This window comes from Cyprinus carpio, chromosome A15 (assembly GCF_018340385.1).
Source record: "Cyprinus carpio isolate SPL01 chromosome A15, ASM1834038v1, whole genome shotgun sequence".
Classification (NCBI taxonomy): domain Eukaryota; kingdom Metazoa; phylum Chordata; class Actinopteri; order Cypriniformes; family Cyprinidae; genus Cyprinus; species Cyprinus carpio.
The window spans coordinates 5,050,049-5,074,673 of record NC_056586.1 but is presented as its reverse complement, the minus strand read 5'-3'; the positions used below and the strand labels follow the sequence as shown (position 1 = coordinate 5,074,673).

Sequence of the window (24,625 nt, the reverse complement as noted above, 5' to 3'; positions counted from 1 at the left end):
GTTTACTAATATTAAATGATTTGCTACTTCTTATCTAGCTCTCTTCAAAGTTAAACTGATGCTTCACGCTCTGCTTCTGTTAGACTGCAGAGGCTTTGATCTGAAGTGCCAGTATGTGCAGTGGTCGTGCGTGCATCCGTAGACTAGCGCAAGTTAATTCTCACACTTTAATAGTATTTATAGCTCCTAACAGGCTGTGTGATTATGATAAGTTATTACCTCAAAATGTATGTCAGTATGCAGTTTTCTCATTTGCTTGCATGCCAGCGATTATCCCTCTGCGTGCCACTGTAAGTTGCCGACCCCTGTTGTAGATGCTTTGCAGCCCTGTCATAGTAGAACTTTTGTCTGTACTTCAGTTGCTTGAGTTTCTGCTTTATTTTCACATTTGCTTTTTGTTTTGAACAAAACGGCAGTGTAGTGGGAAGTTTTCAATTCATCAGCATCTCAGCTGGGGCCCTGCCACACTCTAACAGAGAGGTTCTGTAATTGAGCAGAGCAAGGTAAGGATCAGGGCCCATATTCACAAAACATCTTAAGGCTAAAAGTAGCTCATAACTCACCGATTTAGGAGAAAATCTTAAAAATAATGGTTGTGTCAGTCCTAAATTTAGGACTCCTACATTTTTGATCTAAAAGTATTTCACAAAAATTTTTCATGCTAAAACTAGCTCCTAAATCTGTGAAACATTAGGAGTAGTGAAGAGGACTCCTAAGTCACTAAGACTAAGTCACTAAGAAATTAGAAATAATTGAGCTTTAATAAAGGTATCACCTTCGGTTTTGAAGGTTATCCCAACTCTACATTTTCCTTTGATTATGTCCTTGTTTTCATTAACCAGTTGGGCAAGAAGTAACAGCCGTTCTTGTGTCCAGTTTGGCTTTCTTTTACATTTGTATAGCTCCAGTAGTGTTCCCCAGAAATGGCTAACCCTGTGAGTTCCTCCGTCACCCCTGCGGCAGTCAGACCTGGTGGAGGATCTGACACCAGGCCTACACTCGTATGCATTGTGGAACCTGTGTTAGGCTGGGTGTCAATATGTAGTGGTCCCTACGGCGACCCCATATGTGTATTCTTCCACAATCAGCTTCTCTGCGGATGAACCCGTGTCTTTCCCTTTACAGAGCCACTCTGTCGTCTCTGCTGGTGTTCTTTCTCCCCTGTAACTAGGCTGGAACCACCCCAGAGATTGCCATATGTTATACTACCCTGCTTGGGTAACCCCCATATGGGTAACCGTCACAGTGCCTCTCTCCGGGGTAGGACATGGCTTCCGCAGCATTCCCTTTCCCAAGGGCACGCTTTCCCAGCGCTATCCAATGTCACACCGAGTGGGTCTTGAGGAACAGCATTACGAACACTACTGGAGCAATGGACGCATGTATCCGGCCCAAGGGGGTGGGAGTGGCATCGCAAGCCGACACTAAGAACGGGTCCCTCCCTCTACTGGCCACTGGGGGCAAGTATACGGGAAGATACCAGCTCTACACGGAGGCTATAGAATCTAGCGAACGTGTTAGGTGTCGCCCAGCCCCCAGCTCTACATATATCTATCAGCGAGGCGCCTTGAGCCAGTGCCCAGGAGGAAGCAACGCTTCTAGTTGAGTGTGCTCGCAACCTCTTCGTAGGCCAAGGTGATGCCTTCCACTATCCAGTGGGCCATCCTCTGCTTAGAGATAGCCTTTCCCTTCTGCTGGCCTCCGTAACAGATGAAGAGCTGATCTGAGTTTCTGAAGCCCTGCGTTCTGTTCACGTAAACCCGCAAAGAGCAGACGGGACAGAGAAAAGCTAGGGCTGGGTCTGCCTCCTCCGAAGGTCCCTGAAGGGAGTGGTAGGAACCTTGGGCACATATCCAAGCCGGGGTCTCAGGACAACATGAGAGTTGGCCGGCCTGAATTCTAGGAACGATTCGTCGACCGAAAATCCTTGCAGGTCCCCTACCCTCTTGATGGAAGCCAGGGCAGTCAGAAGCACTGTCTTTGGTGACAGGAACTTTAACTCAGCTGACTGCAACGGTTCAAAGGGAGGTCCCTGCGGTGGATTCAGTCTCCTCGCTCCCCTCAGGAACCTGACGATCAGGTCATGCTTTCCCAATGACTTACCTTCAACTGCATCATGATGTGCGGAAGAACACCATTCAATGAACAGGTTCCACTTCAGCGCATAGAGACGCCTTGTTGAAGGGGCTCTAGCAGAAGTGATGGTATCTACCACCGCCTGGGGTAGGTCACCTAGAACCTCCACGTTCCGTCCAGGGACCAGACATGGAGTTTCCAGAGGTTTGGACCCGGGTGCCATAGAGTGCCCCGTATCTGAGAAAGCAGGTCCTTCCTCAGAGGAATGGGCCAAGGAGGTGCTGTTGCGAGGAGCAAGAGTTCTGGGAACCAGGTCCGGTTGGGCCAATACGGCGCAACTAGCAAGACCTGCTATCCCATACTTGACATCCACATTTGACATTTATGCATTTAGCACACTCTTTTAAACGCATACTTGTGTAGGCCCCGGAGCCAGCTGTGCGCCAGCGCATCCGTGCCGAGGGTCCCCATGGACAGGGAATAAAACAACTGGCAATGGGTCAAGTCCAGAGCAAACAGTCCAGGCAAACAGATCTATCTGAGCGTCTCCGAAGAAGTCTCATACCAGCTGGACAACCTGGGGATGGAGACGCCATTCTCCCGGAAGCGTAAGCTGTCGTGAGAGCTCGTCAGCTGCACAATTGAGTACGCCAAGGATGTGAATGGCACGAAGCGACCTCAGATGCTTCTGACTCCATAGGAGGAGATGGTGGGCGAGTGGCGACATGCGGCAGGAGCGTAGACCTTGACGGTTGATGTACGCAACGGTCGCAGTGCTGTCCGTACGGACCAGAACGTGTTTGCCATATAGCGGCCCTTTGAGGCGGCCCAGCGCAAGGCGTACCGTGAACAACTCAAGGCAATTGATGTGCCAATGCAGTTGAAGCCCCATCCACAGACCAGAAACTGCATGCCCATTGTACGTGGCCTCCCAGCCGGTGGCAAAGGCATCCGTGAAGACCACAGCATGCCTGGACACTTGTTCTAGGGGAACACCTGCCCGTAGAAACGAAGGGTCTGACCACGGCCTGAAGGTATGGAGGCAGTGCGGGGTGATGTGCACCCGGTACATGCTGTCCTGGTAACCTCCTCATGCACTTCCGGAAAGAAAGGGACTGGGGCAGGGCGCTGAGAACCAGCACGGCCCACCCTGAGATACCAATCGTCCAGCCGCAAAGGTTCAGGACACGGTGGAGGGTTCCACTCGAGCCCGACACTTTCAGCGGCCCGGGTAAGCATAGCCGTGAGCTTTGGGTCTGACTCGGACAACACTGGCACACCCGAGGGAAGCAGTGCAGCTGAGTCGTCATCCCCAGAGGACATTTGCTCACCCTCCGATGCTGCGACCGACATTAAATCATCTGGTGGAGCTCCAAGAGAAATGACTGGGACCGCCAGGGGCGGCCCAGCACGCTCTCTTGGAGGCTCCACAGGTAGCGTTACAGAGGAGTGAGGGGCCCGAGGAGACTGGCTCAGCGGGTTACCTCTCACTGTTATCCTCAAGTCACCAAGGCTATTAACCGAAGTAGGCTTCCTCAGCTGGGTAGAAGAAGGGCTAGATCGGGGAATAAGCGAAGGGGCTCCACCTCTTTCGAGGTAACAAAATGTCCCACTTTCAACATTTGAAATGTTATCTATATTCTATTGTGAATAAAATATAAATTCATGAGATTTGTAAATTATTTCATTCCTTTTTTACTCACAATTTGTACAGTGTCCCAACTTTTTTGAATCCGGTTTATATATATATATATATATATATATATATATATATAAAAGGTACAATTGTACAGTTAGGTGTCAGTGTAGGATGTGTACATTGGGATGGGTTGTGGGTGGTTAGATGAAACTGTAGGTATGGGGGCCCCTTTTGGAAATCTGCTTAGGGCCCCCAAAATGCTAGGGCCGGTCCTGGTTTCTCAGTCCCAGTGTTGTTATCTTCCGTGTTTGTCATTTGCTTTGCTTGTAGTGTTAAGGTAAAGCTGTTAAGTGTGTTGAGCAGAGTGTTTCAGCTGTTTTGTAACTTATATAAGTGGGAAAGTTTTGTAGGGGGGTGGATGCCATTTCTTTTGAAAATTATATTTTTCTCCTGTGTATAAATTAGAGAGGGAATTAGGGAAGGGTCTCTGTATTTATCTTATTTTCTTTTGATGGAACATTTATTTCTTAAAACCCTAGTAAGAGTACCTTTTGTTTATTGGTTTTGCCTTTTCCCCTCCTGAAGCCTTCTTTAAATATTTCCTACATTCTGTTCAATAAAATACTTTGCTTTAATTTTGAAACTGGTGTTGCTGAGCATTTATGTGTACCTTCCCTGGGACTTGAAGACTGCAGTTCTCTCAGCCTCTCCTGCTATTTTGTTACACCTTTTTATAACTAGACTATTAAATGGCTATGTCCCACTTGTTACAAGCCCCTTAAAAAAAAAAAAAAAAAAAAAAAAAAAAGGTAATAAGTTATAAAACAGCTGAAACCTTAAAAGATGGTAGTTGTGCACACAGAACACCTCTGCCTCTCTCCCTGGACTGCAGTTCTGTGGGTTCCTTTGTACTCCAGCTAACAAGCTTGAACAGGACTCAGGTGGCACGCATGAGCTGGTCAAACAGAGAGCAGGAGGTGCAAGAGAGAGGAACACAGTATACACACACAGACGAGAAACACAACTGTTAGTCAAATCATATAAAAATAAATAAAAATAAACTTATACTTCCCTATAGACGTAACACCCCCACCACTAAGGTTTTTTTTTTTTCTTTTTTTTGACTTTGCATTTCACCAAATGCAAAAGGGGTAAAAATAAAAACAAAACTAAATCAAAACAATACTCTTGCGCAACAGAGCATCAGCAATCACATATTCAGAGCCTCTTAACTGACGGATATCAAGATTATACTCTTGCGCAATTAATGCCCATTGCATCAAGCATTGATTTGAATTAGACATCTGGGCAAGGAAAGTTAATGTGTTGTGATCTGTGTACACAAGAAAAGGTGGGGGGTATTCCAAAAAGCAGGTTATGTGACATACCCAGGTATGTTTGAGGATTAGCAAGCGGATAACCTCAGCTTTCGGTTCCAAAATCGGAGGTTACTTTCAGGGTAAGTAACTATAGCAACTTGCTCTCTGAAGATGACCTGCTCAGGAGCAGATTATGTTCCGGGGTTAGTTTACTTCAGCGCATGCATGATCAGCGCATGATCTACTGACGAGGCTTCAGTGAGCGTGAGATATAGTGATATGTTATTTATAGAGATATATTATTTCAAATTTGTAATATTGCCCATTACACACACACATATATATATATATATATATCTGTATGATATGTTGATAAATACCTTAATAAATAAGGTAATATATTTTTCTAATATGGTTATTATATTTATTTTATTGGCATACATAACAGTTATCTGTATAAATTATAAAACACTATGACAAGGTACATTTAATTTATTATATTATATATATTTATTTATTACATTTTATATTATCAACTCACACATGGATCGGCATTTTCTATAATGTCTAAATTCTAAATCAAAATACATATCTGATATGACTTAATATATAATTAGCATCAAACAAACAATATAATTCATATTCTCAAGGATTAATGATTAAATATAAAAAAATAAATAAAAATGATTACACAACCATCAATTAGGTGGTGATATGCACCAGAGTCCTGCACGGGTCCATTTTTGGAGACCCGCCCCCGCCCGTAGTTCAGCTCCAGATCACACAGACCACCAAATATAATACCACTTACCTGATCCGTGCCCACGATAAATCACACACCCTAAAATCATTCCAATTAAAGTGCTTTATTTTTTATCTCGCACCTCTCTCAACATCACAACAGCGTCATGAAGCGTCTGAATGGGCTAAAAAAAATGCGCTTTTTGTTTTGTGCCATTCTAGTATCCTACCATCGGCACCTAAATAGGCTATGGAACCTGATAACTATATGCAGATAGATCTATTATTGAAAAAAAAAGAACAAGAAAAAATACAACCTGAGCCTGTCGCTCACAAACAATAGCCTTACTAGGCTACGAGAAGCATCAACAAAAGTCACACTGTCACAGTGGTGGTGACGTGATGGGTCAAACGTCATATCGTTGTTGCGTATGTGTAATGGTAATTTAGACATACAAATATTGCATATATTTTTCATCCGCGCTACTACCCACCAGCAAGGAGTTAATTATCCACAAACATCACCCCACTATAATCTAAACAAACTCAAAAAAAACCCGTTTTAGCCACTTTTATGCGGGTACCCACGGGTATCCGACCCGTTGCAGGACTCTAATATGCACAAAGCATGTAAACGACCATTGAACAAAAGAAGAAGAAAGAAACAGCATGCCACACTTTTTCTAAGCGTCCGTTTCCAATGTCTTGAGTCTTAACCAGGAACATACTCTGAGTTGAATGAACTTACTCCCAGACGCCTTTTGCCTGGCATGTCAGCAGTCAGTGAAGGGTACTTGTCTTTCAACTGCAGAAGTTCTTTATGCTGACAGTTTGTCAGATAGGAAAGAGTGTTTTTTAAGAATGTTTAATTTTTAAGCCTTCCACGTGCGCTGGCAGGAACTTTTTATATCAAGCCATCTTCGACAAGACAATAACTAGCAGTAGAGACAGCAGCTACAGGGGCAACACTTGCAGTAGTGGAGTAGGTTTAATCTCCTTGCTTCACATATTGTTTCAACATATTTACATGACTTACGTAGTAGCCAATCTGGGGTGGCAATCACATAATCAGTGTCACTCAGTTTTCGTTCAACAGTATAGGGGCCTGAAAAGTTTGCTGCAAACAGAGAGCCCCGAACTGGCAAGAGGACAAGAACAAGGTCACCAAGGCTGAACGGCCAACACTCCTCTTATCAAAGCGTGACTTCATTTTTACCTGGGTAGCATTAAAATGCTTTTTGCAATGTCCCAGGTACCATGCAGGCGCTTCCTGAAAGAACTGACATACCGCTCGAGGGCACCCTCTGACATACCTCACAAGTTCTGCAAAACTCAGTTATTGAGGATTTGCAACCTGGCCAAAAGTAGTACTTAGTTATACGGTGAAAGGATTTATTGACACCCAAATCCTCTGCAGGTATATTTTTGTGGGCGAGCTTCAGCACCTGTGGATGATAAGCAGCAGGAAGGAAGATTTGATGAATTTCACGGCAGTCAGAATCATCATCATCTGCTGGTTGCCATTTTCCATTTAACATTTTCTTGGGGAAAAAACTCTTAAGAGAAAAATGGAAAGACAAAATGTTGTCTTTCCATTTGGATTATACTGCCATTATCTTAGCGATATATGGTGCTTACAAGAAAGCCGTGAACTGGTTGTTCCTTTTTTTTTTTTTTTTTTACAAGTTATAAGCACTTCTTCTAAATAACATTTTGAGTTCATTGATTAGCTAATATTGCAGTGTAATTTCAATTTTACTCATATTTTCATCAACATTCTGAAGATTATGAAATATTCAGTGATTTGGAGGTGCTAAAATGTTATAACATACAGTTTTTTTCTTCTTTCTTTTTTTGCTCAGAACAAAACAAAACAAAAAACAATAATCTATAGCACTTAAGACGTTTGACAAAATCACACACAGAACAGGCAAAAGGTACTGCAGAAGACACGGCACAGACGTCACTTTGCTTCTCACACGAGTGTCACGCTTCTTATCTCACATCACTGGTCACAGCTTCTGCTCACGGCAAAGTAAGCGACGATCAACATGACTGGTTGCTAAGTTAGCAATGTAAGTTCACCCTTACGAAAAAGAAGTTTATTCAAGTGTGCTATTAGTATACTTCTTTTAAACTAAAAATAGGAAAGTATGCTTGTAGTTTACTTTTTATTTACTTCTCAGAAATGGGCTTTATGTACTCCTCAGAAATATACTTAAAATGACATTTAAGTATACTTGACTTATACTTACAAAAAGTCTAAATATACTTGAACTTTACTTAAGTATACTTAATAAAATAAACTTGAAGTATACTACTTTTTGGTAAGGGCAGTTATCACACCCCATAATCCAAGGTCTTAAAAACTCCAAAGCGGAGTGCTTTTAACGCTCCGGAGCTGTTTTCGAGGCTTGCCCAGCGTCCCAATGTATTTCGCGTTTTGCTGTGTAGGAAAAGTTAAAGTTTGGTGAACTCTGACCTGTGAATTCGTGTCACGTGAATGCGTGAGACCAATAGAAGATCAAAACATCACAAAGTGACTTCTTGGTAAAGAAATAGAGGAATTGCTAATTTTATTAGTGTCGCATTATCCTGTTTTATACACAACTTTAAACGATTACAAAAATCACATAAAAAGGTTTGGTTTGCGGTGGCAAGGGAAACAGGAGCGAATGGTACGTTTGAATGGAGAAATCTTTATTACATGAGATTTGTATGCGTGCGTGTGTATACTTGATTAACTATACTTGTGACTGATTGTAATTACCTAAATAGAAAAGAATTATGACTAGTGAGGATATTTTGGCATGTGATGTCATATCCTGCTCCCGGCCCTTTTCACAACACCGTCCAAACGAATTTTGCATGCTCAAAGTCTAGTGTGACCACGGCTTAATGGCTAATATTAACCACAATCCATTGCGCTTTGATGAAAGATTCGGTTGAGAACTATAAACATGAATAAAAGGCATTAAAAAAACTACAAACATGGTGGATGTGCGCAACCGACTGTTGATGTTTAGATAAAGGGGTTTGAGTTACTAATAACCAACATTTAAACCGGTTTAAATATATATATATATATATATATATATATATATTATATATATATATATATATATATATATATATATATATATATATATATATATATATATATATATATATATATATATATATATATATATATATATATATATATAGATGTTATCTGTGATATATTTAATCTGTAACAGACAATGTAAACTTTTAACTTGTTTATTCACATTTCTGGCTTGCGAAATTACCAAATGATTTTGCTGTGAAAAAACAAAAAATAAACAAAGCAGGTCAAAATGGTTTCTTTGTTCTGAGTGTCCAACTTTTGGACTTATACGCATTATAAAGAGTCACTATTATTTCCGACTGGAGGACAGCGTCACCTGAACTCACAAATCATGAAGAGTGACATGCGATATTATTTGCATCTCTGCAACAGTGCACTGCGGGTTTAAGGCCACACAAAATCTGAATATCGATCTGCAGAATTTTTACTGCAGTTGAACACCGGAACTGAAACAAAAATAACTAATTACCATAGGGATTATATAATTCTCTTTATAACTCGATTGCTGCATTATTATTCTGGTAAACTAGAATTCCAGCCAATCAAAAAAAAAAAAAAAAAAAAAAAAAAAAAAAAAAATAATAATAATAATAATAATAAATATATATATATATATATATAGAGAGAGAGAGAGAGAGAGAGAGAGAGCGAGCCAGCGAGCGAGCGAGCGAGAGAGAGAGAGAGAGAGCGAGAGGTAGATTACAGTAAATCAAATTTAAGATTGTGCCTTCACTTTCCATGTTTTCTAGTGTTACTGGAAGCAGCCGTTGTGTGGAAGCATATAAAATACAGCAAGTGCAAACTTACCACCATTTGTTGAAAAACTCATATCCAGTACAACACATGCTTTTATTTTACGTTAAAACTTTAAGTTGTTAGTCATTTAGACAGCAATGTGCCATGTAAAACATGACGATAAATATAAACAATAACCAATAGGCCTATAACCTACCTGAACCAGTTTCATAAATTAAAAAATACTTTTCACTAGTTTTCAGTCCTTTCTTAATTTCTCGAAATAATGACCACATTAAAATAATGTCGAATTATCTATTAAAAAATTATCTTTAAAGTAATCCAGACTTTCATATAGCTCATAAAAGCCTTCAAATAAACAGAAACATTGATAACCACTCATTAGGCTACACTGAAAGATTCACTAAAAATAATAAACACTGCAAATAATTAGATTTCTTAAGAGCAACAAATGTACATTTAATACATATTTTCCTAAATATAACACTAATGTAATCTAAATAAAATATATCTACTGTAAATTTAGTACAGTATGTAAAATATATAAAAAATTAATACATAAAAATGCTTCAAAAAGGTTCATTTGGATTTATGAAACTTTACTGTCTCCCACAAATTCATACACTAGCACCCATGTGTGTCAACTGAAAATTCCATAAGGAATATGGAATTTAAGAGTGTATAAATCACTCATTTTTTTTCTAAAGTGACACTATTCATCAGTTGAAAAGGTTTAATAGGCTTGCATCTAGTGATCAACACAAGAATAGTGTTTAACTTTTCAAGAAATTAGTCTATTCACACAAATTGGGTTCACAGTCTCCAGTATTTTCTGTTGACTGTGGATTCTCTGAAGTGGCTTCTTATTCACCATTAACTGACTGCCATCTAAAACCTACAAAAAAGACACATTTAATTTAATCACATCAGAACATCAAACTGTATAAACAATACAACCCAATATAATAAAATCCAAATTTACACCTGTTCTTACTGCACATAAACATTTACTGTTCATGAAGTCACATAATAGTTACGTTAGTTACTCACCGCAGTGCCACCAGTTTATAATCAGCATTATTCCTTATAGCAGACAGTAGCTTCACTCCAGAGTCTGTCAGTTGATTTTTAGTCAGATCCAGTTCTCTGAGGTGTGAGGGGTTTGATCTCAGAGCTGAAGCCAGAGCAGCACAACCATGATATGTGACACTGCAATCACTTAACCTGTGGAGAACAATGACACACTCCTCATTTTCGATATGTAGAAAGCCATTTACTGAAATCTCAGTTTAGTATGGAAATAACTGATATTCCTCCAATCACATTTATATTAACAGTAAAATAAATTAAGAGAGACAGAAAAAGTATAAGATTGATCATTTTTCTTAATCTTAAATTATCAAATATAATAATCACTTCTTTTTGCCTTCTTACTGCACCTTTGTTTTCAGGTATTTTCATCTTACCACAATTTCTCCAGTTGACACTGAGGATTCTCCAATCCAGTAGAGAGCAACTTTATTCCCGGGTCTCTTAGTTTATTCCATGAGAGATTCAGTTCTCTCAGGTGTGAGGGGTTTGGTTTCATAACTGATGCCAGAGCGACACAACCTTCATCTGTGACATCACAACTGCTCAAACTGTGGTAAACAAAGAAACAAAGGTCACATAAGGAGGAATGTATTATCAAAAACTGGTAGCAACTTTAAACCATGTCACGGTGATGAAAGTATACTTCAGTTATCCATTTTCTGCAAATAAAATAAAAAAATAAAATCTACATTTCATCATTATCTGCGTGGACAAACTGGCAAGCTTTCAGTCTCAGTCTTGAATCACACACAGAGGTGAAGTCGTGGCCTAATGGTTAGAGGGTTTGAGTCTCGGGCCGGCAGGAATTGTAGGTGGGGGGGGGAATGAATATACAGCGCTCTTTCCACCCTCAATACCATGACTGAGGTGCCCTTGAGCAAGCCACCGAACCCCCAACTGCTCCCCGGACAGCATAAATGGCTGCCCACTACTCCAGGTGTGTGTTCACGGTGTGTGTGTGTACTTTGGATGGGTTAAATCAGGGTTTTTCCTACATTGAAAATTTTTTGGCGGCCGCCAAAGCGATTTTTTGTCCCGCCAAAGCCTTATTTGATGTGTAATTGGGTTCTGTGAGTGAAGCAGGCTACAGACGGAGTGACGGAGATCAGTCTTCAGTTCTGTCTTTGCTCTCTCCCTCGCATTAAAATCAACTGATCCTAAAGGTCGGGAGACCGAATCCATGTTTTACGTAGTGCATTCGGATAATATTTTTGCTGAATTACCGCTGGGTGTGAATTGCAGTCAAAAAAAAGTTGCCTTATCTTCTCTTACAACTTGTGACAAGCATTCCGCACATGCAGCTGACATAACTTTAAATAAACGCAAAAAAAAAAAAAATCTATCCAGTTATGAAGTGTGTGTGTGTGTGTTTGTTGACAAATCTTTCGCGATGTCCTAACAGCCAGGATTCCCACACAACACATCCGCTAAAGTCCGATTCGCGACCTATAATGACTCCTTTGAGCCGATTCATTATAATGAATATATATAATGTATAACAAATCATTACTTCTTAGAAGAACATACACATCTGAAATGAGAAAGTATTGTGCTTACCCCATTTAGCAAGAGTGTTTAGTAAAATTTAGCCTTAATAATCCACAGTATGTATAGGCCTATGACAATGTGTAGTAAATTACCTATAAAATCATTTAGTTTAAAGTTAGACTGGATTGAGATGAAACTAGATCAAAGCACAAAGCAAGCTGTTGCTAGCTAGCTGCTAATTTTATTAAATTTTATATGATAAAAAATTACACTATTACACCTTTTAACGCTACGTTTTTAATGTTACTTTTTAATTGATATGATTATAATAAAATAATTATCAGGTCTATCAAAAAAGGATTTTATCATTCAAAACTATGAAAGCCAGTCGTGGAAAAATCACAGCTTTTTTTGCAAAGAGGGCAAGAAAGGATGACAGTGAGAGTGACAGGTAATATCTGTGTCTGATAATAAAATATTGCATAATTTGTAAATAGATAAATTGTGATACCTTTGACATTTCAAATATACTTTGGTATCGATGATGTTTACGTGTAAAATAAGTTGTAATCGCTTTCTTTTACTATCTAGCCTGACAGTGATCGTTTTTTCATGAATAAATAGGATAAGAAAAAAATCACAAACTGTTTCTTTGTATTTATTTTAAATTTAACATTTATTGTCAATATTGGGCTTGTGGATCATGTGGGTACTAGGGTACTCTTTGCTGTGTGTGGATGACCATGTCAGTCAGCCACCACCGAAGACCAATTTTGACCCAGGAAAAACCCTGTTAAATGCAGAGCACAAATTCCGAGTATGGGTCACCATACTTGGCTGTTCAGTATTATATCAATTTATGAGAAATGATTTATGTTCTGTGTGGAACCAATCTTGGGACACAGAACAAATCTGTGTGGTTACAAAAACTGTATGATAATTAGATGAGAGAAAACATGAATGGCATCAATATAAAGAATAAATCCGTTCACTCTTTAATTATCAACGGTCACATTTTTCTATATAAATTTCTTTTTTAGTATAATACCATAGTACCGATCCTAGACTTCTGGGGGCCCTACACAATATTGTGTTGTTGTGTTGTTGTTGTTTTTTTTTTAAAGAAGGGTATGAGTGGTTATGAATGAATGAATGAATGAATGAAATGTATTTGTTCGTGTTCATGGAAAGCACTTTAGAAAGAGTGTCTCTTCCACGGCTCGGTACACGTTCAACTCGGTTTTTTTAGTCTTGAGGAACACTGTATGACATTCACATTACATGATTTGACAGATTTTTTATGTAGAAAGGGAGACAGTGCACCGCATTAAAATAAATGATCATTCATGGTTTCATAACGACAGGCCAAATTCAAACCTTTGGCCAAATTCAAACCAAATTCAAAAATTAAATCATCTTTCAGAACAAAGGGGTCCCCTGGTGTTTAGGGGTCCCCTGGTGTTTTGGGGGCTCTATGCAGCTTGCATATTTTGCATATAGGGAGGATCGGCTCTGTAATACCATAATGTTTGTTGAAAAAAAATAGATAAAAAATGAAAAATGGGGGGGGGGGGGGTAGTTGCCATATGATGAGATGAGATGATATGATATGAGAGTGGGACTTCCTCTCTGAGGACCAGATCAGATTGAATTATTGCAGACATCATCTTACCTCAGTTTCTCCAGTTTACACTGAGGATCCTTCAGTCCTTCACAGAGATGCTTCAGTCCTGAGTCTCCTAGTTTATTCCATGACAGATCCAGTTCTCTCAGGTGTGAGGGGTTTGATCTCAGAGCTGAAGCCAGAGCAGCACAACCTTCATCTGTGATTTCACAATACCTCAACCTGCAGAGAAAAATGACACAAAATTAACTCTGTCAGTTCATAACATAGACAAATTCAGCAGAGACTTTATCAAAGAATACTGTAATAAACCATTAAATATATTTAGCTACGGCAGTACTAATGGTTGCTGTGGTAGACAAGAGTACCTCCTAACCTCTTAGTAAAATGTTGAGCTATAATAAATGATCTTGTCACAATGTTTTTGGGATATTTTACTGTTATTATATTACATTCAATTATTATAATATGTCCACTACCCTACAGATGATAAGCAGTTTGAAGAAGAGATGGATGGATTATAATACTGAATTCTACAACGGTACTCTCTCTACTATTTAGTACCAGCCAGCTTCAAACACTGGATGAAACTGTGATCCTGAAAAGAAACTAAATCATTTCCCTCCAATTATTAACAGTGCTCAGATTGAATGTGATTATTATAACATGTCCTGAACATTGAATTCATTACTAAAGACTTAAGCTAAATATATTTTCTCTGTTTGAATTACTGTCCCTCCAAATAACCACAACTTGTGTCTCAAATAACAAAGTTTCTTCTCCGTTCAGGAGTGTTTTCTTTTTAACCACTCACAGTGACTGTTGCACCATTATTTTTCCCACACTGGTCTTTTGACACTACTAGCTGATTTTTGATAATGTGTTCTGCTTATTTGCACGTCAAAGTGAAAACTTTAATTCTATAACACTTCAGTAGTTTATTTGCAGCTCTCAGAGAGATGATTTTACCACAGTTTCTCCAGTTTGCAGTGAGGATTCTCTAGTCCAGATGAGAACATCTTTACTCCTGAATTTCCCAGTTTATTCCCAGATACATTTAGTTCTCTCAGTTGTGAGGGATTTGATGTCAAAACTGAAGCCAGAGCAACACAACATTCATCTGTAACACCACAACTGTTCAACCTGCAGAGACAATTCAACTTAAGCATTTTTCTAGTATGTATCTATATAACAATTAACTGAGTTGATAACCAATCGTTACTGTAATATCATAAATTCCTGATTTTTCAAACTACTGCTGTGAATGAACAGTTTTTGCATCTTCACTCCTGAATCATGTAGTTTAGGGGTGTCCAATCCTGGTCCAGGAGTGCAAACGTTAAGCCCCAATCTGAAGTCCTTGATTAGCTGGTTCAGGTGTGTTTAATTGAGTTTGGAACTAAATTTTGCAGGACTGTGGCCCTCCAGTAGCAAGATTGTATGCTGCTGCTGTAGTTCATTCTCTCTCAGTTTCAGATCTAATTGATGTTGCATTTCTATTTTAGTTCACAGACAAATTTAGGGCTCAACTAAAATCGTCTCCAGGTTACGCATGTAACCATGGTTCCCCTTCAGGAACTCGAGCTGCATCAAAACATTATGGGAACGCCTTCAGCGTGAACATGCTCTGAATCACGTGTGTAATCAGTTCAATGGATGGGCGAGACATCAGGGGTGGGTGATGTAGAGACCAGGGAGCTAAAAAAGCATGTGCAGTGAAACCGGCATCAGCTTCAAGGAATGAAGCAAGCGCTCACAGGGATGGCGGAAGTATGGCACTGAGACGCAGTGTCTCGCTCCCTCGGCAAACCATGTTTACATGTGTAACCTGGAGACGTTCCCCTTCAGGAACTCAAGCTGCATCGAAAAGCTATGGAAACGAGTATGCCCACGCCGCCAGACTTACAAATCCCTGCCCAGTGTAAAAGAGCACAGCTAGGGTGAGAGAACAGAAGAGCCAGAAGTGGTTTGCATATCTACCCTTACGAAAAAGAAGTTTATTCAAGTGTGCTATTAGTAAACTTCTTTTAAACTAAAAATAGGAAAGTATGCTTTTAGTTTACTTTTTATGTACTTCTCAGAAATGGGTTTTAACTTCTCAGAAATATACTTAAAATGACATTTAAGTATACTTATACTTACAAAAAGTCTAAATATACTTGAACTATACTTAAGTATACTTAATAAAATAAACTTGAAGTATACTACTTTTTGGTAAGGGTAGGCCATAGAACCTGATGAACGTTAGGGGTGTGGACCAACCTGAAGCATTGCAAATGTCCTGCATAGACACACCTGCCAGAAAGGCCTTTGGAGGCTTGACCCCCAAGGGCGAGGGGAGCTCAGAGAACTCTTAAGTCATGCAGATGGCATCCACAATCCACCAAATGAGGGTCTGTTTACTAGCATGAAGACCTCTCTTAGGGGGACCTTAGCACACCAGCAGTTGGTCTGCTCTTCTCCACAGGGCAGCTCTGTGGATGCATGCGTCCAGTGCTCTCATTGGATACATACAATTAAGCTTCTGCTGGTCAGGCTCCTGGTAGGGAGGAGGACAGAAGGCCTGGAGTACGACAGGCCATGGTGTAGAGAAGGGGGTAGAGAGGGTAGGGAAATGCTTTAGCCAGACCGGGTGCAAAGTCTAGGTAGGAAGGGGCCACAGAGAGGGCCTGCAGATCCCCAACTCTCTTGAGAGAAGAAACCTGCAGAAGGAAGGTAGTCTTAATAGTGAGATGGCGATCAGAAATCTCCTCAATAGGTTCGAAGGGAGGCCTACAGAGAGCTTCTAGTACTGCAGTAAGGTCCCACAGGGGGACGTGAGATCATACAGGAGGCCTCAGCGCACTGCGGAAGAAATGTGTAACCAGGGGGTGTCTGCCCAATGACTGGCCACCGAGAGGTGCATGGTAAGCCGCAATGGGCACCATGTTGACTGTGACGGCATTCACCCTTCTAAAATCCATGCAAAAATGCATGGAACCATCACTTTTGGAACAAGTAAACAGGGCGAACTCCATGGACTATCAGTAGATTCTGCAATGCAATTTTTCAACATGAACTTTACCTCACTCTGAAACAACAACCTCTTATGTGGGTTTGTACGATAAGGGTGCTGTTTAATTGGGAATGAGGCCCCCACATCAATGTCATGTTCAATTGCCGTTGGAAATAAATTCTCATATTGTTTAATCAAGGAGATTAAATCATTACGTTCTAATGAATCTAGATCACTAAGAACCCCAGAATTCTTCATTCTCCCTTCAATTACCTCCATCGATGGAATACGACCCTCATCCTCAAACAAAGCACTCACCATAGCACCATGTTGTACCGACAAAAACGCATTTTCAGGTTGTGCCGCAACCACCAGCGAGGAAACAGCTTCCGCATCACACTTCTTGGACGGTGGCACGTTCGTTACGCGGGCGTCATCATTTCTGACAGTTGAAGTGCAAGGAGATTTAAGTTCAGAAATTGAACCTTCTCGATCACAATACAACTTCAAATGGTTAATATGACATAGTGTGGTCTTTCTCTTTCGATCTGGAGTCGAGATGACATAATTCAGATTACTCACCCACCGTTCAACAAAATAAGGCCCACTGTAACGAGCCTGCAAAACAGAGCCCATCACAGGAATCAACACAAAACTTTATCACCAGGACTGAAACTTCGAAAAACAGCCTTCTGATCAAACCTCTGCTTCATTCTTTTTTTACAGAGACCTAAATTATCTTTAGCCAACTGACATGCACGACTGAGCCTATTACGCATGTAGTACACTTAATCACACAAGCTGACAGACTCTTTAGGCTCAACGAGCCACGACTCTTTCAACAGCTTCAAAGGCCCACGAACCATGTGCCCGAAAACAAGTTCCGACGGGCAAAAACCCAAACTCTCTTGTACTATCTCGCGCACAGCAAAAAGAGCAAACGGTACACCTTCATCCCAATCACGTTGAAACTCGAGGCAAAAACACTTGAGCAAACTTTTCAAAGTTTTACTGAACCTCTCAAGTACACCTTGAGTTTGCGGATGATACGGGCTGGACGTAACATGGTGGACCGCGAGCTGGCACATAGCTTGAGCAAATACACAGGACATAAAATTAGTACCGCGGTGCGTCTGAATGGTTTTCGGAAGGCCAAAAAGAGAGAAGAAACCCATCAGGGCCTTAATGATGACAAGAGCTGTGATTTTATGGAGCGGAATAGCTTCTGGAAAACGAGTCACGCTACACATTATGGTGAGTAACCATTGATTCCCAGACTTTGTTCGGGGCAATGGGCCAACACAGTCTAATATAACGTTTTCAGAAGGCTCAGACATAACCGGAATAGGCTGTAAAGGCACAGGTGGAATCACCTGGTTAGGTTTTCCAACGACCTGACATAAATGACATGTTTGGCAATATCTCACGACATCTCTTTTAATACCTGGCCAAAAAAAATGGCGTAGAATTCTATCAGTGGTCTTATTTACGCCAAGATGACCCGCAAAGTGATGGTCATGAGCTAAACTCAAAACTTTATCACGAAAGGAGACTGGGACAACAATTTGCAAGAGAACTCTCCACTCATCTTGCGCTGAGGCCATAAGAGGTCTCCACTTGCGCATTAAGACACCATCTCGTAAAAAATAGCCATGCGGCGAATGCTCAATGTCTTCTTCAGACATAGCTTCTGAAAACAAGAAGACAGAGACGGGTCAATTTCCTGTTCCTTAATAAGCTGCTCTCGACTCATAGAAAACTTAGGAACATCAGAAGGAAACGATAGTGAAGCAGACTTCAAAAGTAAATCACTGTCATTAAAGAGTGGAGGTTGAGCGATTAAGTTGATCCTCAATTTCATCCTTTTTTTCATTTCTCGCCATAGCACGAGTAACCACACTAGAAGAAAAAACCTCGGGGAAGTTAATTGACAGGTCATCAGTACATATTTTTGGAGATGCATGAGACACTATGGGGCAAGGCAAGACCTTTCCGCCACAGAAATCGTTACCAAGTAGCACAGGTACGTTTTCAATAGGCAAGGAGGGGCGTACACCCATGGTAACATTGCCAGTAACTAAGTCAGACATAAGTGAAATCTCATGCAGAGGGACACTAACATAACCCATTTCAAATCCACATACAAGAATACTATCACCAGTAAAAGTCTTATCACTGAAAGACAACACATCTTGCAAAATAAAGCTCTGTGAAGCACCAGTATCACACAGAATTTTTACGGGAATTTTTAAGTGCTCACCGGGCAAAGAGACAAAGCCATCCATTATAAAAGGCGCAAAACTGTGATTGTCAGTATGGGTGTCATCCCTACTCTCAGGCAAGTTCGAAACACACAAACCCACCTCTGATCTATAAGAAGCGGGTTGAGTTGCTGCCTTATTTTACACTCAGACAAAACATGACCACGTTTCTTTCAATAGGCACAGGTCGGAACTGTAGCGTTAGGTACCGACGGACGCCGGTCTAGAGAGTGGGCAGAAACAGGCACGGTTTCTCTAGACATCTTGGACACATTTGGATGACTAGAAACGTTTTGTGCGAATTTAGAATTAGAAGGAACACGCTTATGTGTGAGTACATACTCATCGGCAATTACAGCTGCACGAGCAGGAGTCAAATTCTTATGCTCACTAACATGAGTAGCGACTGTTTGAGGAAGACCATTTTTAAAATCTTCAAGAATAATCAAATCACGAAGAGAAAAGTTGTTACTTCTTGAGAGCTAAGCCAGCGATCAAATAGCATTACTTTTTCTCTAACATACTCGACAAATGTGAGAGCGTCAGGTTTCTGATAACTGTGAAACTTCTGTCGATAAGCCTCTGGCACAAGAGCATAAATGCGTAAAAGAGCATGTTTAACTTTTTCGTAATCTGCTGCGTCTTCAAGAGTTAACGAGGAATAAGCCTCCTGTATTTTTCCAGTGAAAACACATTGTAACGTCATGGTCCCAATCTCTTTGGGCCATTTAAATGTTATCGCTACACGTTCGAAATGTGCAAAAAACTTATCAACTTCACTCTTATTAAAAGGTGGAACAAGGCGAATGTTACGAGTTGTTTCAACTTGATCTGCTTTGAATAGCGCACAAGCTTTACAAGCCTTCAGCTCGAGTTCTTTCATATGCAATGCCTGCGCAAACTCAAGATCTTTCAGTCTCAATCCGTGATCTCTTTTCTCTCGTTCTCGCGCTGTCTGTCTATCAGCCTCCAATCTAGTTTTTTCAATCTAGTTTCTCTTAACTGTAAACGTTTCATTCTAGTGCTGCCTTACTAGGTGAAGGTGGATCAATAGGAAGACGCTTACCCTGGTCAGGCAATGTAGATACAGCAGGAAACACTTTCCCAAACACTCCAAGTTCTCGCAAATCTCCCACAAGCTTATCCTGAAGCTCAGCCTTGGAAGGGCTAACACTCACCTCAAGTTTATAGTGGCCCGCGATTCTAACAAGGTCATCACGCATCACAGTTAACTAAATATCCTGTGAAGGAGTGATTATAAGTGCATCTAAATCAAACATTGCAAAATGACACAAAAATCCCCTAAACGAGCAAAAAAAAAAAAAATTGCACTAAAGAAAAAAAAATCACCAAAAATGTACGGCACAAAAGAACAAATGGCGATCACAACCAGCTAATGTGCGCTTACAGCACGCAGTGTGACCACCACAGAAAGAGATTTTCACAAGGGGAAAATCGGATTTATTCAAAAATGCCTAATATGGTTTAGAACCCGGCTAAACGAGCCCCCATTTATGTTACGTGACCATGGTACAAAACCGAAATGGTACAACATTACATACAAAAAACATAGACGCAGTGACATTGCACAACCAATTTAATTTACTGAAATAATGATTTTTACATAAACAGAGCGTGGTGGTAAAAATAACATAACAAACAGAAAGAAAATCCTAACCTCACATAACTACAACAAAGGTGAAACTTACCTACCTCCCGACCAAAAACAAAAGACAAAGTTTACCATGAGTCTTCCTGGTCCTCTAACTGTTGCACTAACTCACCTAAACTAAATAACATGAAAAAACACCAATCACCAGATACCACCCACTCTAAATATCAATTATAAACTGAAAACCACAAACATCAATCCCATACCGGAAAACGTGCTTGTGAAAACGGAAACATTACGTCAACACGACAACCTCCACAGAGTTAATAACAAGCCGAGCCGTGCGAGCCCAGCGAGACTCCATGGAGCTGCGCTCCGCGCTCCGTCTGCCAGCAGGAGCAGATGAGAATGAGAAGAGAGCCCCCTCTCCCCACCGGACGTCAAACAAGGCGTCTTTAAAGCGGGTGCCCCACCCACAAACAGCAGCCAGCGGGACATCACATGACCTAGAGAAAAAAAAAAAAAAAGAAACAACAGGAGCATAACCACAACTAAGCAGCACAAACTGTTCAAATCGCGCTTAATAGCGTAACATTGACCTTCAAAGTGGAGTGGGTCAACCCTATGGAGAATCGGGCCTGCAGGAACTCCAGCACTATACCAACTGGGCAATTAACTGGATTAAGCCGACAGTTTCCACACAAAAAAGTGAAAAGCTTCCACTTCAGGGTGTACAGTTTCCTCATAGAGGTAGCTCTGGATTGTAGGATGGTCTCAACAACCTCGGTCAGAGACCGGAAGCTATGAGTTTTGCTCCCTCAGAGGCCACACCCACAGCTTCCACAGTTCCGGGCGAGGGTGAAAGATCATACCTCCTGCCTGTGAAAGGAGATCCCTCCTGACAGGAATCTCCCATGGAGAGCCGTCAAAGAGAGAAATCAGGTCTGAGAACCATACTCGGCCAGGCCAGAATGGGGCTACTCGATGGCCTCCTTCCTCAAGAAAGTGCTCACTTCTTGTTTCATTACCAAAGCCTGCTCGAGCAACACCAGAGTGGGAATCACCCCCTTGAACTGAGGTGGAGGAGAACCAAACTGGATTCTGTAGCCTGTCTCTACAGTGTGCAGGACCCATCGAGACACATTTGGCAGTAGTTTCCACCGTGCCAAATAGCCTACTAAGGTAATCAGTCTCTCGATACTGACCTCTGGTGTTATCAGAATGGCTAGCTCGGTGCCCTGAAGCGGTGAGCCTGCGGGGGATGGCCAAATTATCTGCTCAAGAGACCTTAAATGGTTATTTCACCCAAAAATGAAAATTAAGCCATAAATTACTCACCCTCTAGGCATCCTAGGTGTATATGACTTTCTACTTTCAGACGAATCCAGTCGGAGTTATATAAAAAATTGTCTTTGATCTTTCAAGCTGTTTAATGCCACTGTTGCAGTGCTTCAGTCCAAAAGAAATGAAATAAAAAGCGCCAATCCTTAATAAAAAAAAGTGTCTCACACGGCTCCGGGGGGTGAACAAAGGCCTCCTGTAGCAAATCGATGTGTTTTTGTAAGAAAAATAACAATATTTAAACTGTGATAATCAATTTAATCTAGCATGCACTCACTGTTGTACACAGAAGCAGTTCCGGGCGGATTACGTATGAGGTCGGCTTTGCGCATGCATCGCTCAGAAGTGACAAACACGGAAGCACAGGGGAGAGATCAAAACAAAACAACAGTCACTAATTAGAAGTACAAAACGAGAATCTGTAAAGAAGAATGTTGGAGGATTTCGATATAATCCAAGAGGACACTGTTTTTCCTTTGCTAAAGTAGGGAAATTTTGCTTCCTTTGCTCCTGTTAACAAACTTTGGTTTTTCACGAGACTCACCGACAGATATGCAACGCTGACCTCATATGTCAACAGCCTGGAACTGCTTCAGTGTGCAACTGCTGGCACAAAGCTTCACTAAAGTGATTAATACGTTTTGAATATGGATTTTGTTCTTACAAAAATGCATCGATTCGCTACAGGAGGCCTCTGTTCACCCCCCCGGAGCTGTGTGAGACACTTTTTTTTAATGGATGGGCACTTTTTATTGAACTTATTTCACACCAAAACACACCAACACCCACTAAACAGCATTAAACATCCAAAAAAATCCAAGACAATTTTAACTGACTGGATTGGTCTGAGAAAAAGAAAGTCAAATACACCTAGGATGGTTTGAGGTGAGTAATTTATGGCCTAATTTTAATTTTTGGTCAAACTAACCCTTTAATAGAAGTAGCAACCCTCTTAGTACCGGTATGTTTCCGGCCAGTAACTGAGAGAAGTGCTCGCGGGAGACCACTGCGTCCTGAAGCACCATGGGTGGCAGGGTTGGCAGACCAATCTCCTGAGGGTACTGAGGAGAGACAGGCACCGTATGATGAGGTGTACACCGCTTTTTCCCAGAGGGGCCTGGCCTCAGAAGTTCTGGGCCACAAGCGTCAAGACTTCTTAGTCGATGACTTCTTAGCCTGAAGGATAGTCTGCAGATCTGACTTAGGCCTGAACTTTCCCCCACCTGGCAGCCCCCAGAGCTAGAGAGCAGCGAGGAAGGAACTGCTGAAACACCACCACTTGTTTACGAGCTTCCTGGTACCTGTCAGTGACGGAATCAATGGTGTCGCCGAACAGGCCAGAAGGTGCTTGCGGGGCATCCAATAGGAAGACCCTGTCCTCCTCCCTCATTTGGGACAGGGTCAACCACAGGCCATAGACTGACCGATGGGCAGGCAGTCTCTTTGGTGGCATGGAGAGACAGATCAGCTGTCTGAACTCATGATATTTTCAAACTTAACCTCCTCGCCCTCATCCAGCTCTTTAAGCAGGTCGGCTTGGTATACCTGTAACAAGACCATCGTGTGCAGACACGCACCAGCCTGACCCGCTGCCGTGTACCCCTTGCCCAGCAGTGCTGACATGGTATGGAGCTGCTCGGAGGGCAATGCCGGACCTTTCAGGGACAATGCCCAGCCGGGAGACAGACAGCTCGCAAGCGTCTGCTCAACCCAGGGCACTGGCCTGTAGCCGCACTCACTCAACCCTGCCACATTGGCATAATAATCAGAAGCGGGGATGAAGAGGCGGGCCGAGATTTGTTCTAGCCCAAGACCTCAACACCTCGACACTCCGTCGTGGAGGTGGCGGCCTAGACTGCAGAAAACATTAATCTAATTTGCTTTTCTGTGGCTCAGCCTGCTTCTCGGAGGGCCACTCGATGTTTAACTTGGCTATGGCACGAGTAACCGCCTCCAACAGCTCCTCATACTTGGGCGATCGAGGGGGAGAATCCTCATCCATGCCCTCCACATCAGCCTCCTTGGAGGAAGACAGGCTGAGCATCGAGCCCACTCCCCGAGGGGAAGAAATGGGGCCAGCACCCCAAGGGATGTGAGCAAAGTGTACGCAGTGGCAATCACTCGCAATACTCCCTTGAGAGCCGACTCTGCATGTTTCACTCTCAAGCAGACAATGCACATTTGATCCCCACACAAAATGTAATGCGGGCAGGGAGGAACACACATCCTATAACACTGTCTGCTCTCGCCCAGATGCTTTGTTTTTGAAGATACTTTTGACATATTGGAGCTTATCAGCAGGACAAACAACACTAAAAGACTCACAACAGATTTTCTACTGACACACACAAAGAGCGCTTGCTGAATGACAGAAAGCTAATGCCGGTTCCACTGCACATGCTTTTATAGCTTCCTAGTCTCTACGTCACCCACCCATAACGTCTGGCCCATCCTTTGGACTGATTACACACGTGATTCAGAGTGTGGTCACGCTGAAGGCGTCCCCATAGAGTTTTGACATAGCTCGAGTTCCTGAAGGGGAACTGGATATTCACAATATATTACAGCAAAT

General features: G+C 41.6%; 1 protein-coding gene across 6 annotated transcripts in view; it reads right to left on the bottom strand.

The window, feature by feature from the left end:
• Nucleotides 1–9,714: 9,714 nt before the first annotated feature.
• LOC109078499 (NACHT, LRR and PYD domains-containing protein 12-like) overlaps nucleotides 9,715–24,625 on the bottom strand; it is a 53,589-nt gene continuing 38,678 nt past the window's right edge. For all 6 annotated transcript variants that reach the window (XM_042770819.1, XM_042770824.1, XM_042770823.1 and 3 more), the window contains 5 exons: nucleotides 14,814–14,987; nucleotides 13,893–14,066; nucleotides 11,107–11,280; nucleotides 10,691–10,864; nucleotides 9,715–10,535 (listed from right to left, as the gene is read on the bottom strand). In XM_042770819.1, coding sequence (XP_042626753.1) covers nucleotides 10,529–10,535; nucleotides 10,691–10,864; nucleotides 11,107–11,280; nucleotides 13,893–14,066; nucleotides 14,814–14,987 — 703 coding nt within the window. In that variant the 3' untranslated portion in view covers nucleotides 9,715–10,528. The remainder of the gene's footprint in view (nucleotides 10,536–10,690; nucleotides 10,865–11,106; nucleotides 11,281–13,892; nucleotides 14,067–14,813; nucleotides 14,988–24,625) is intronic.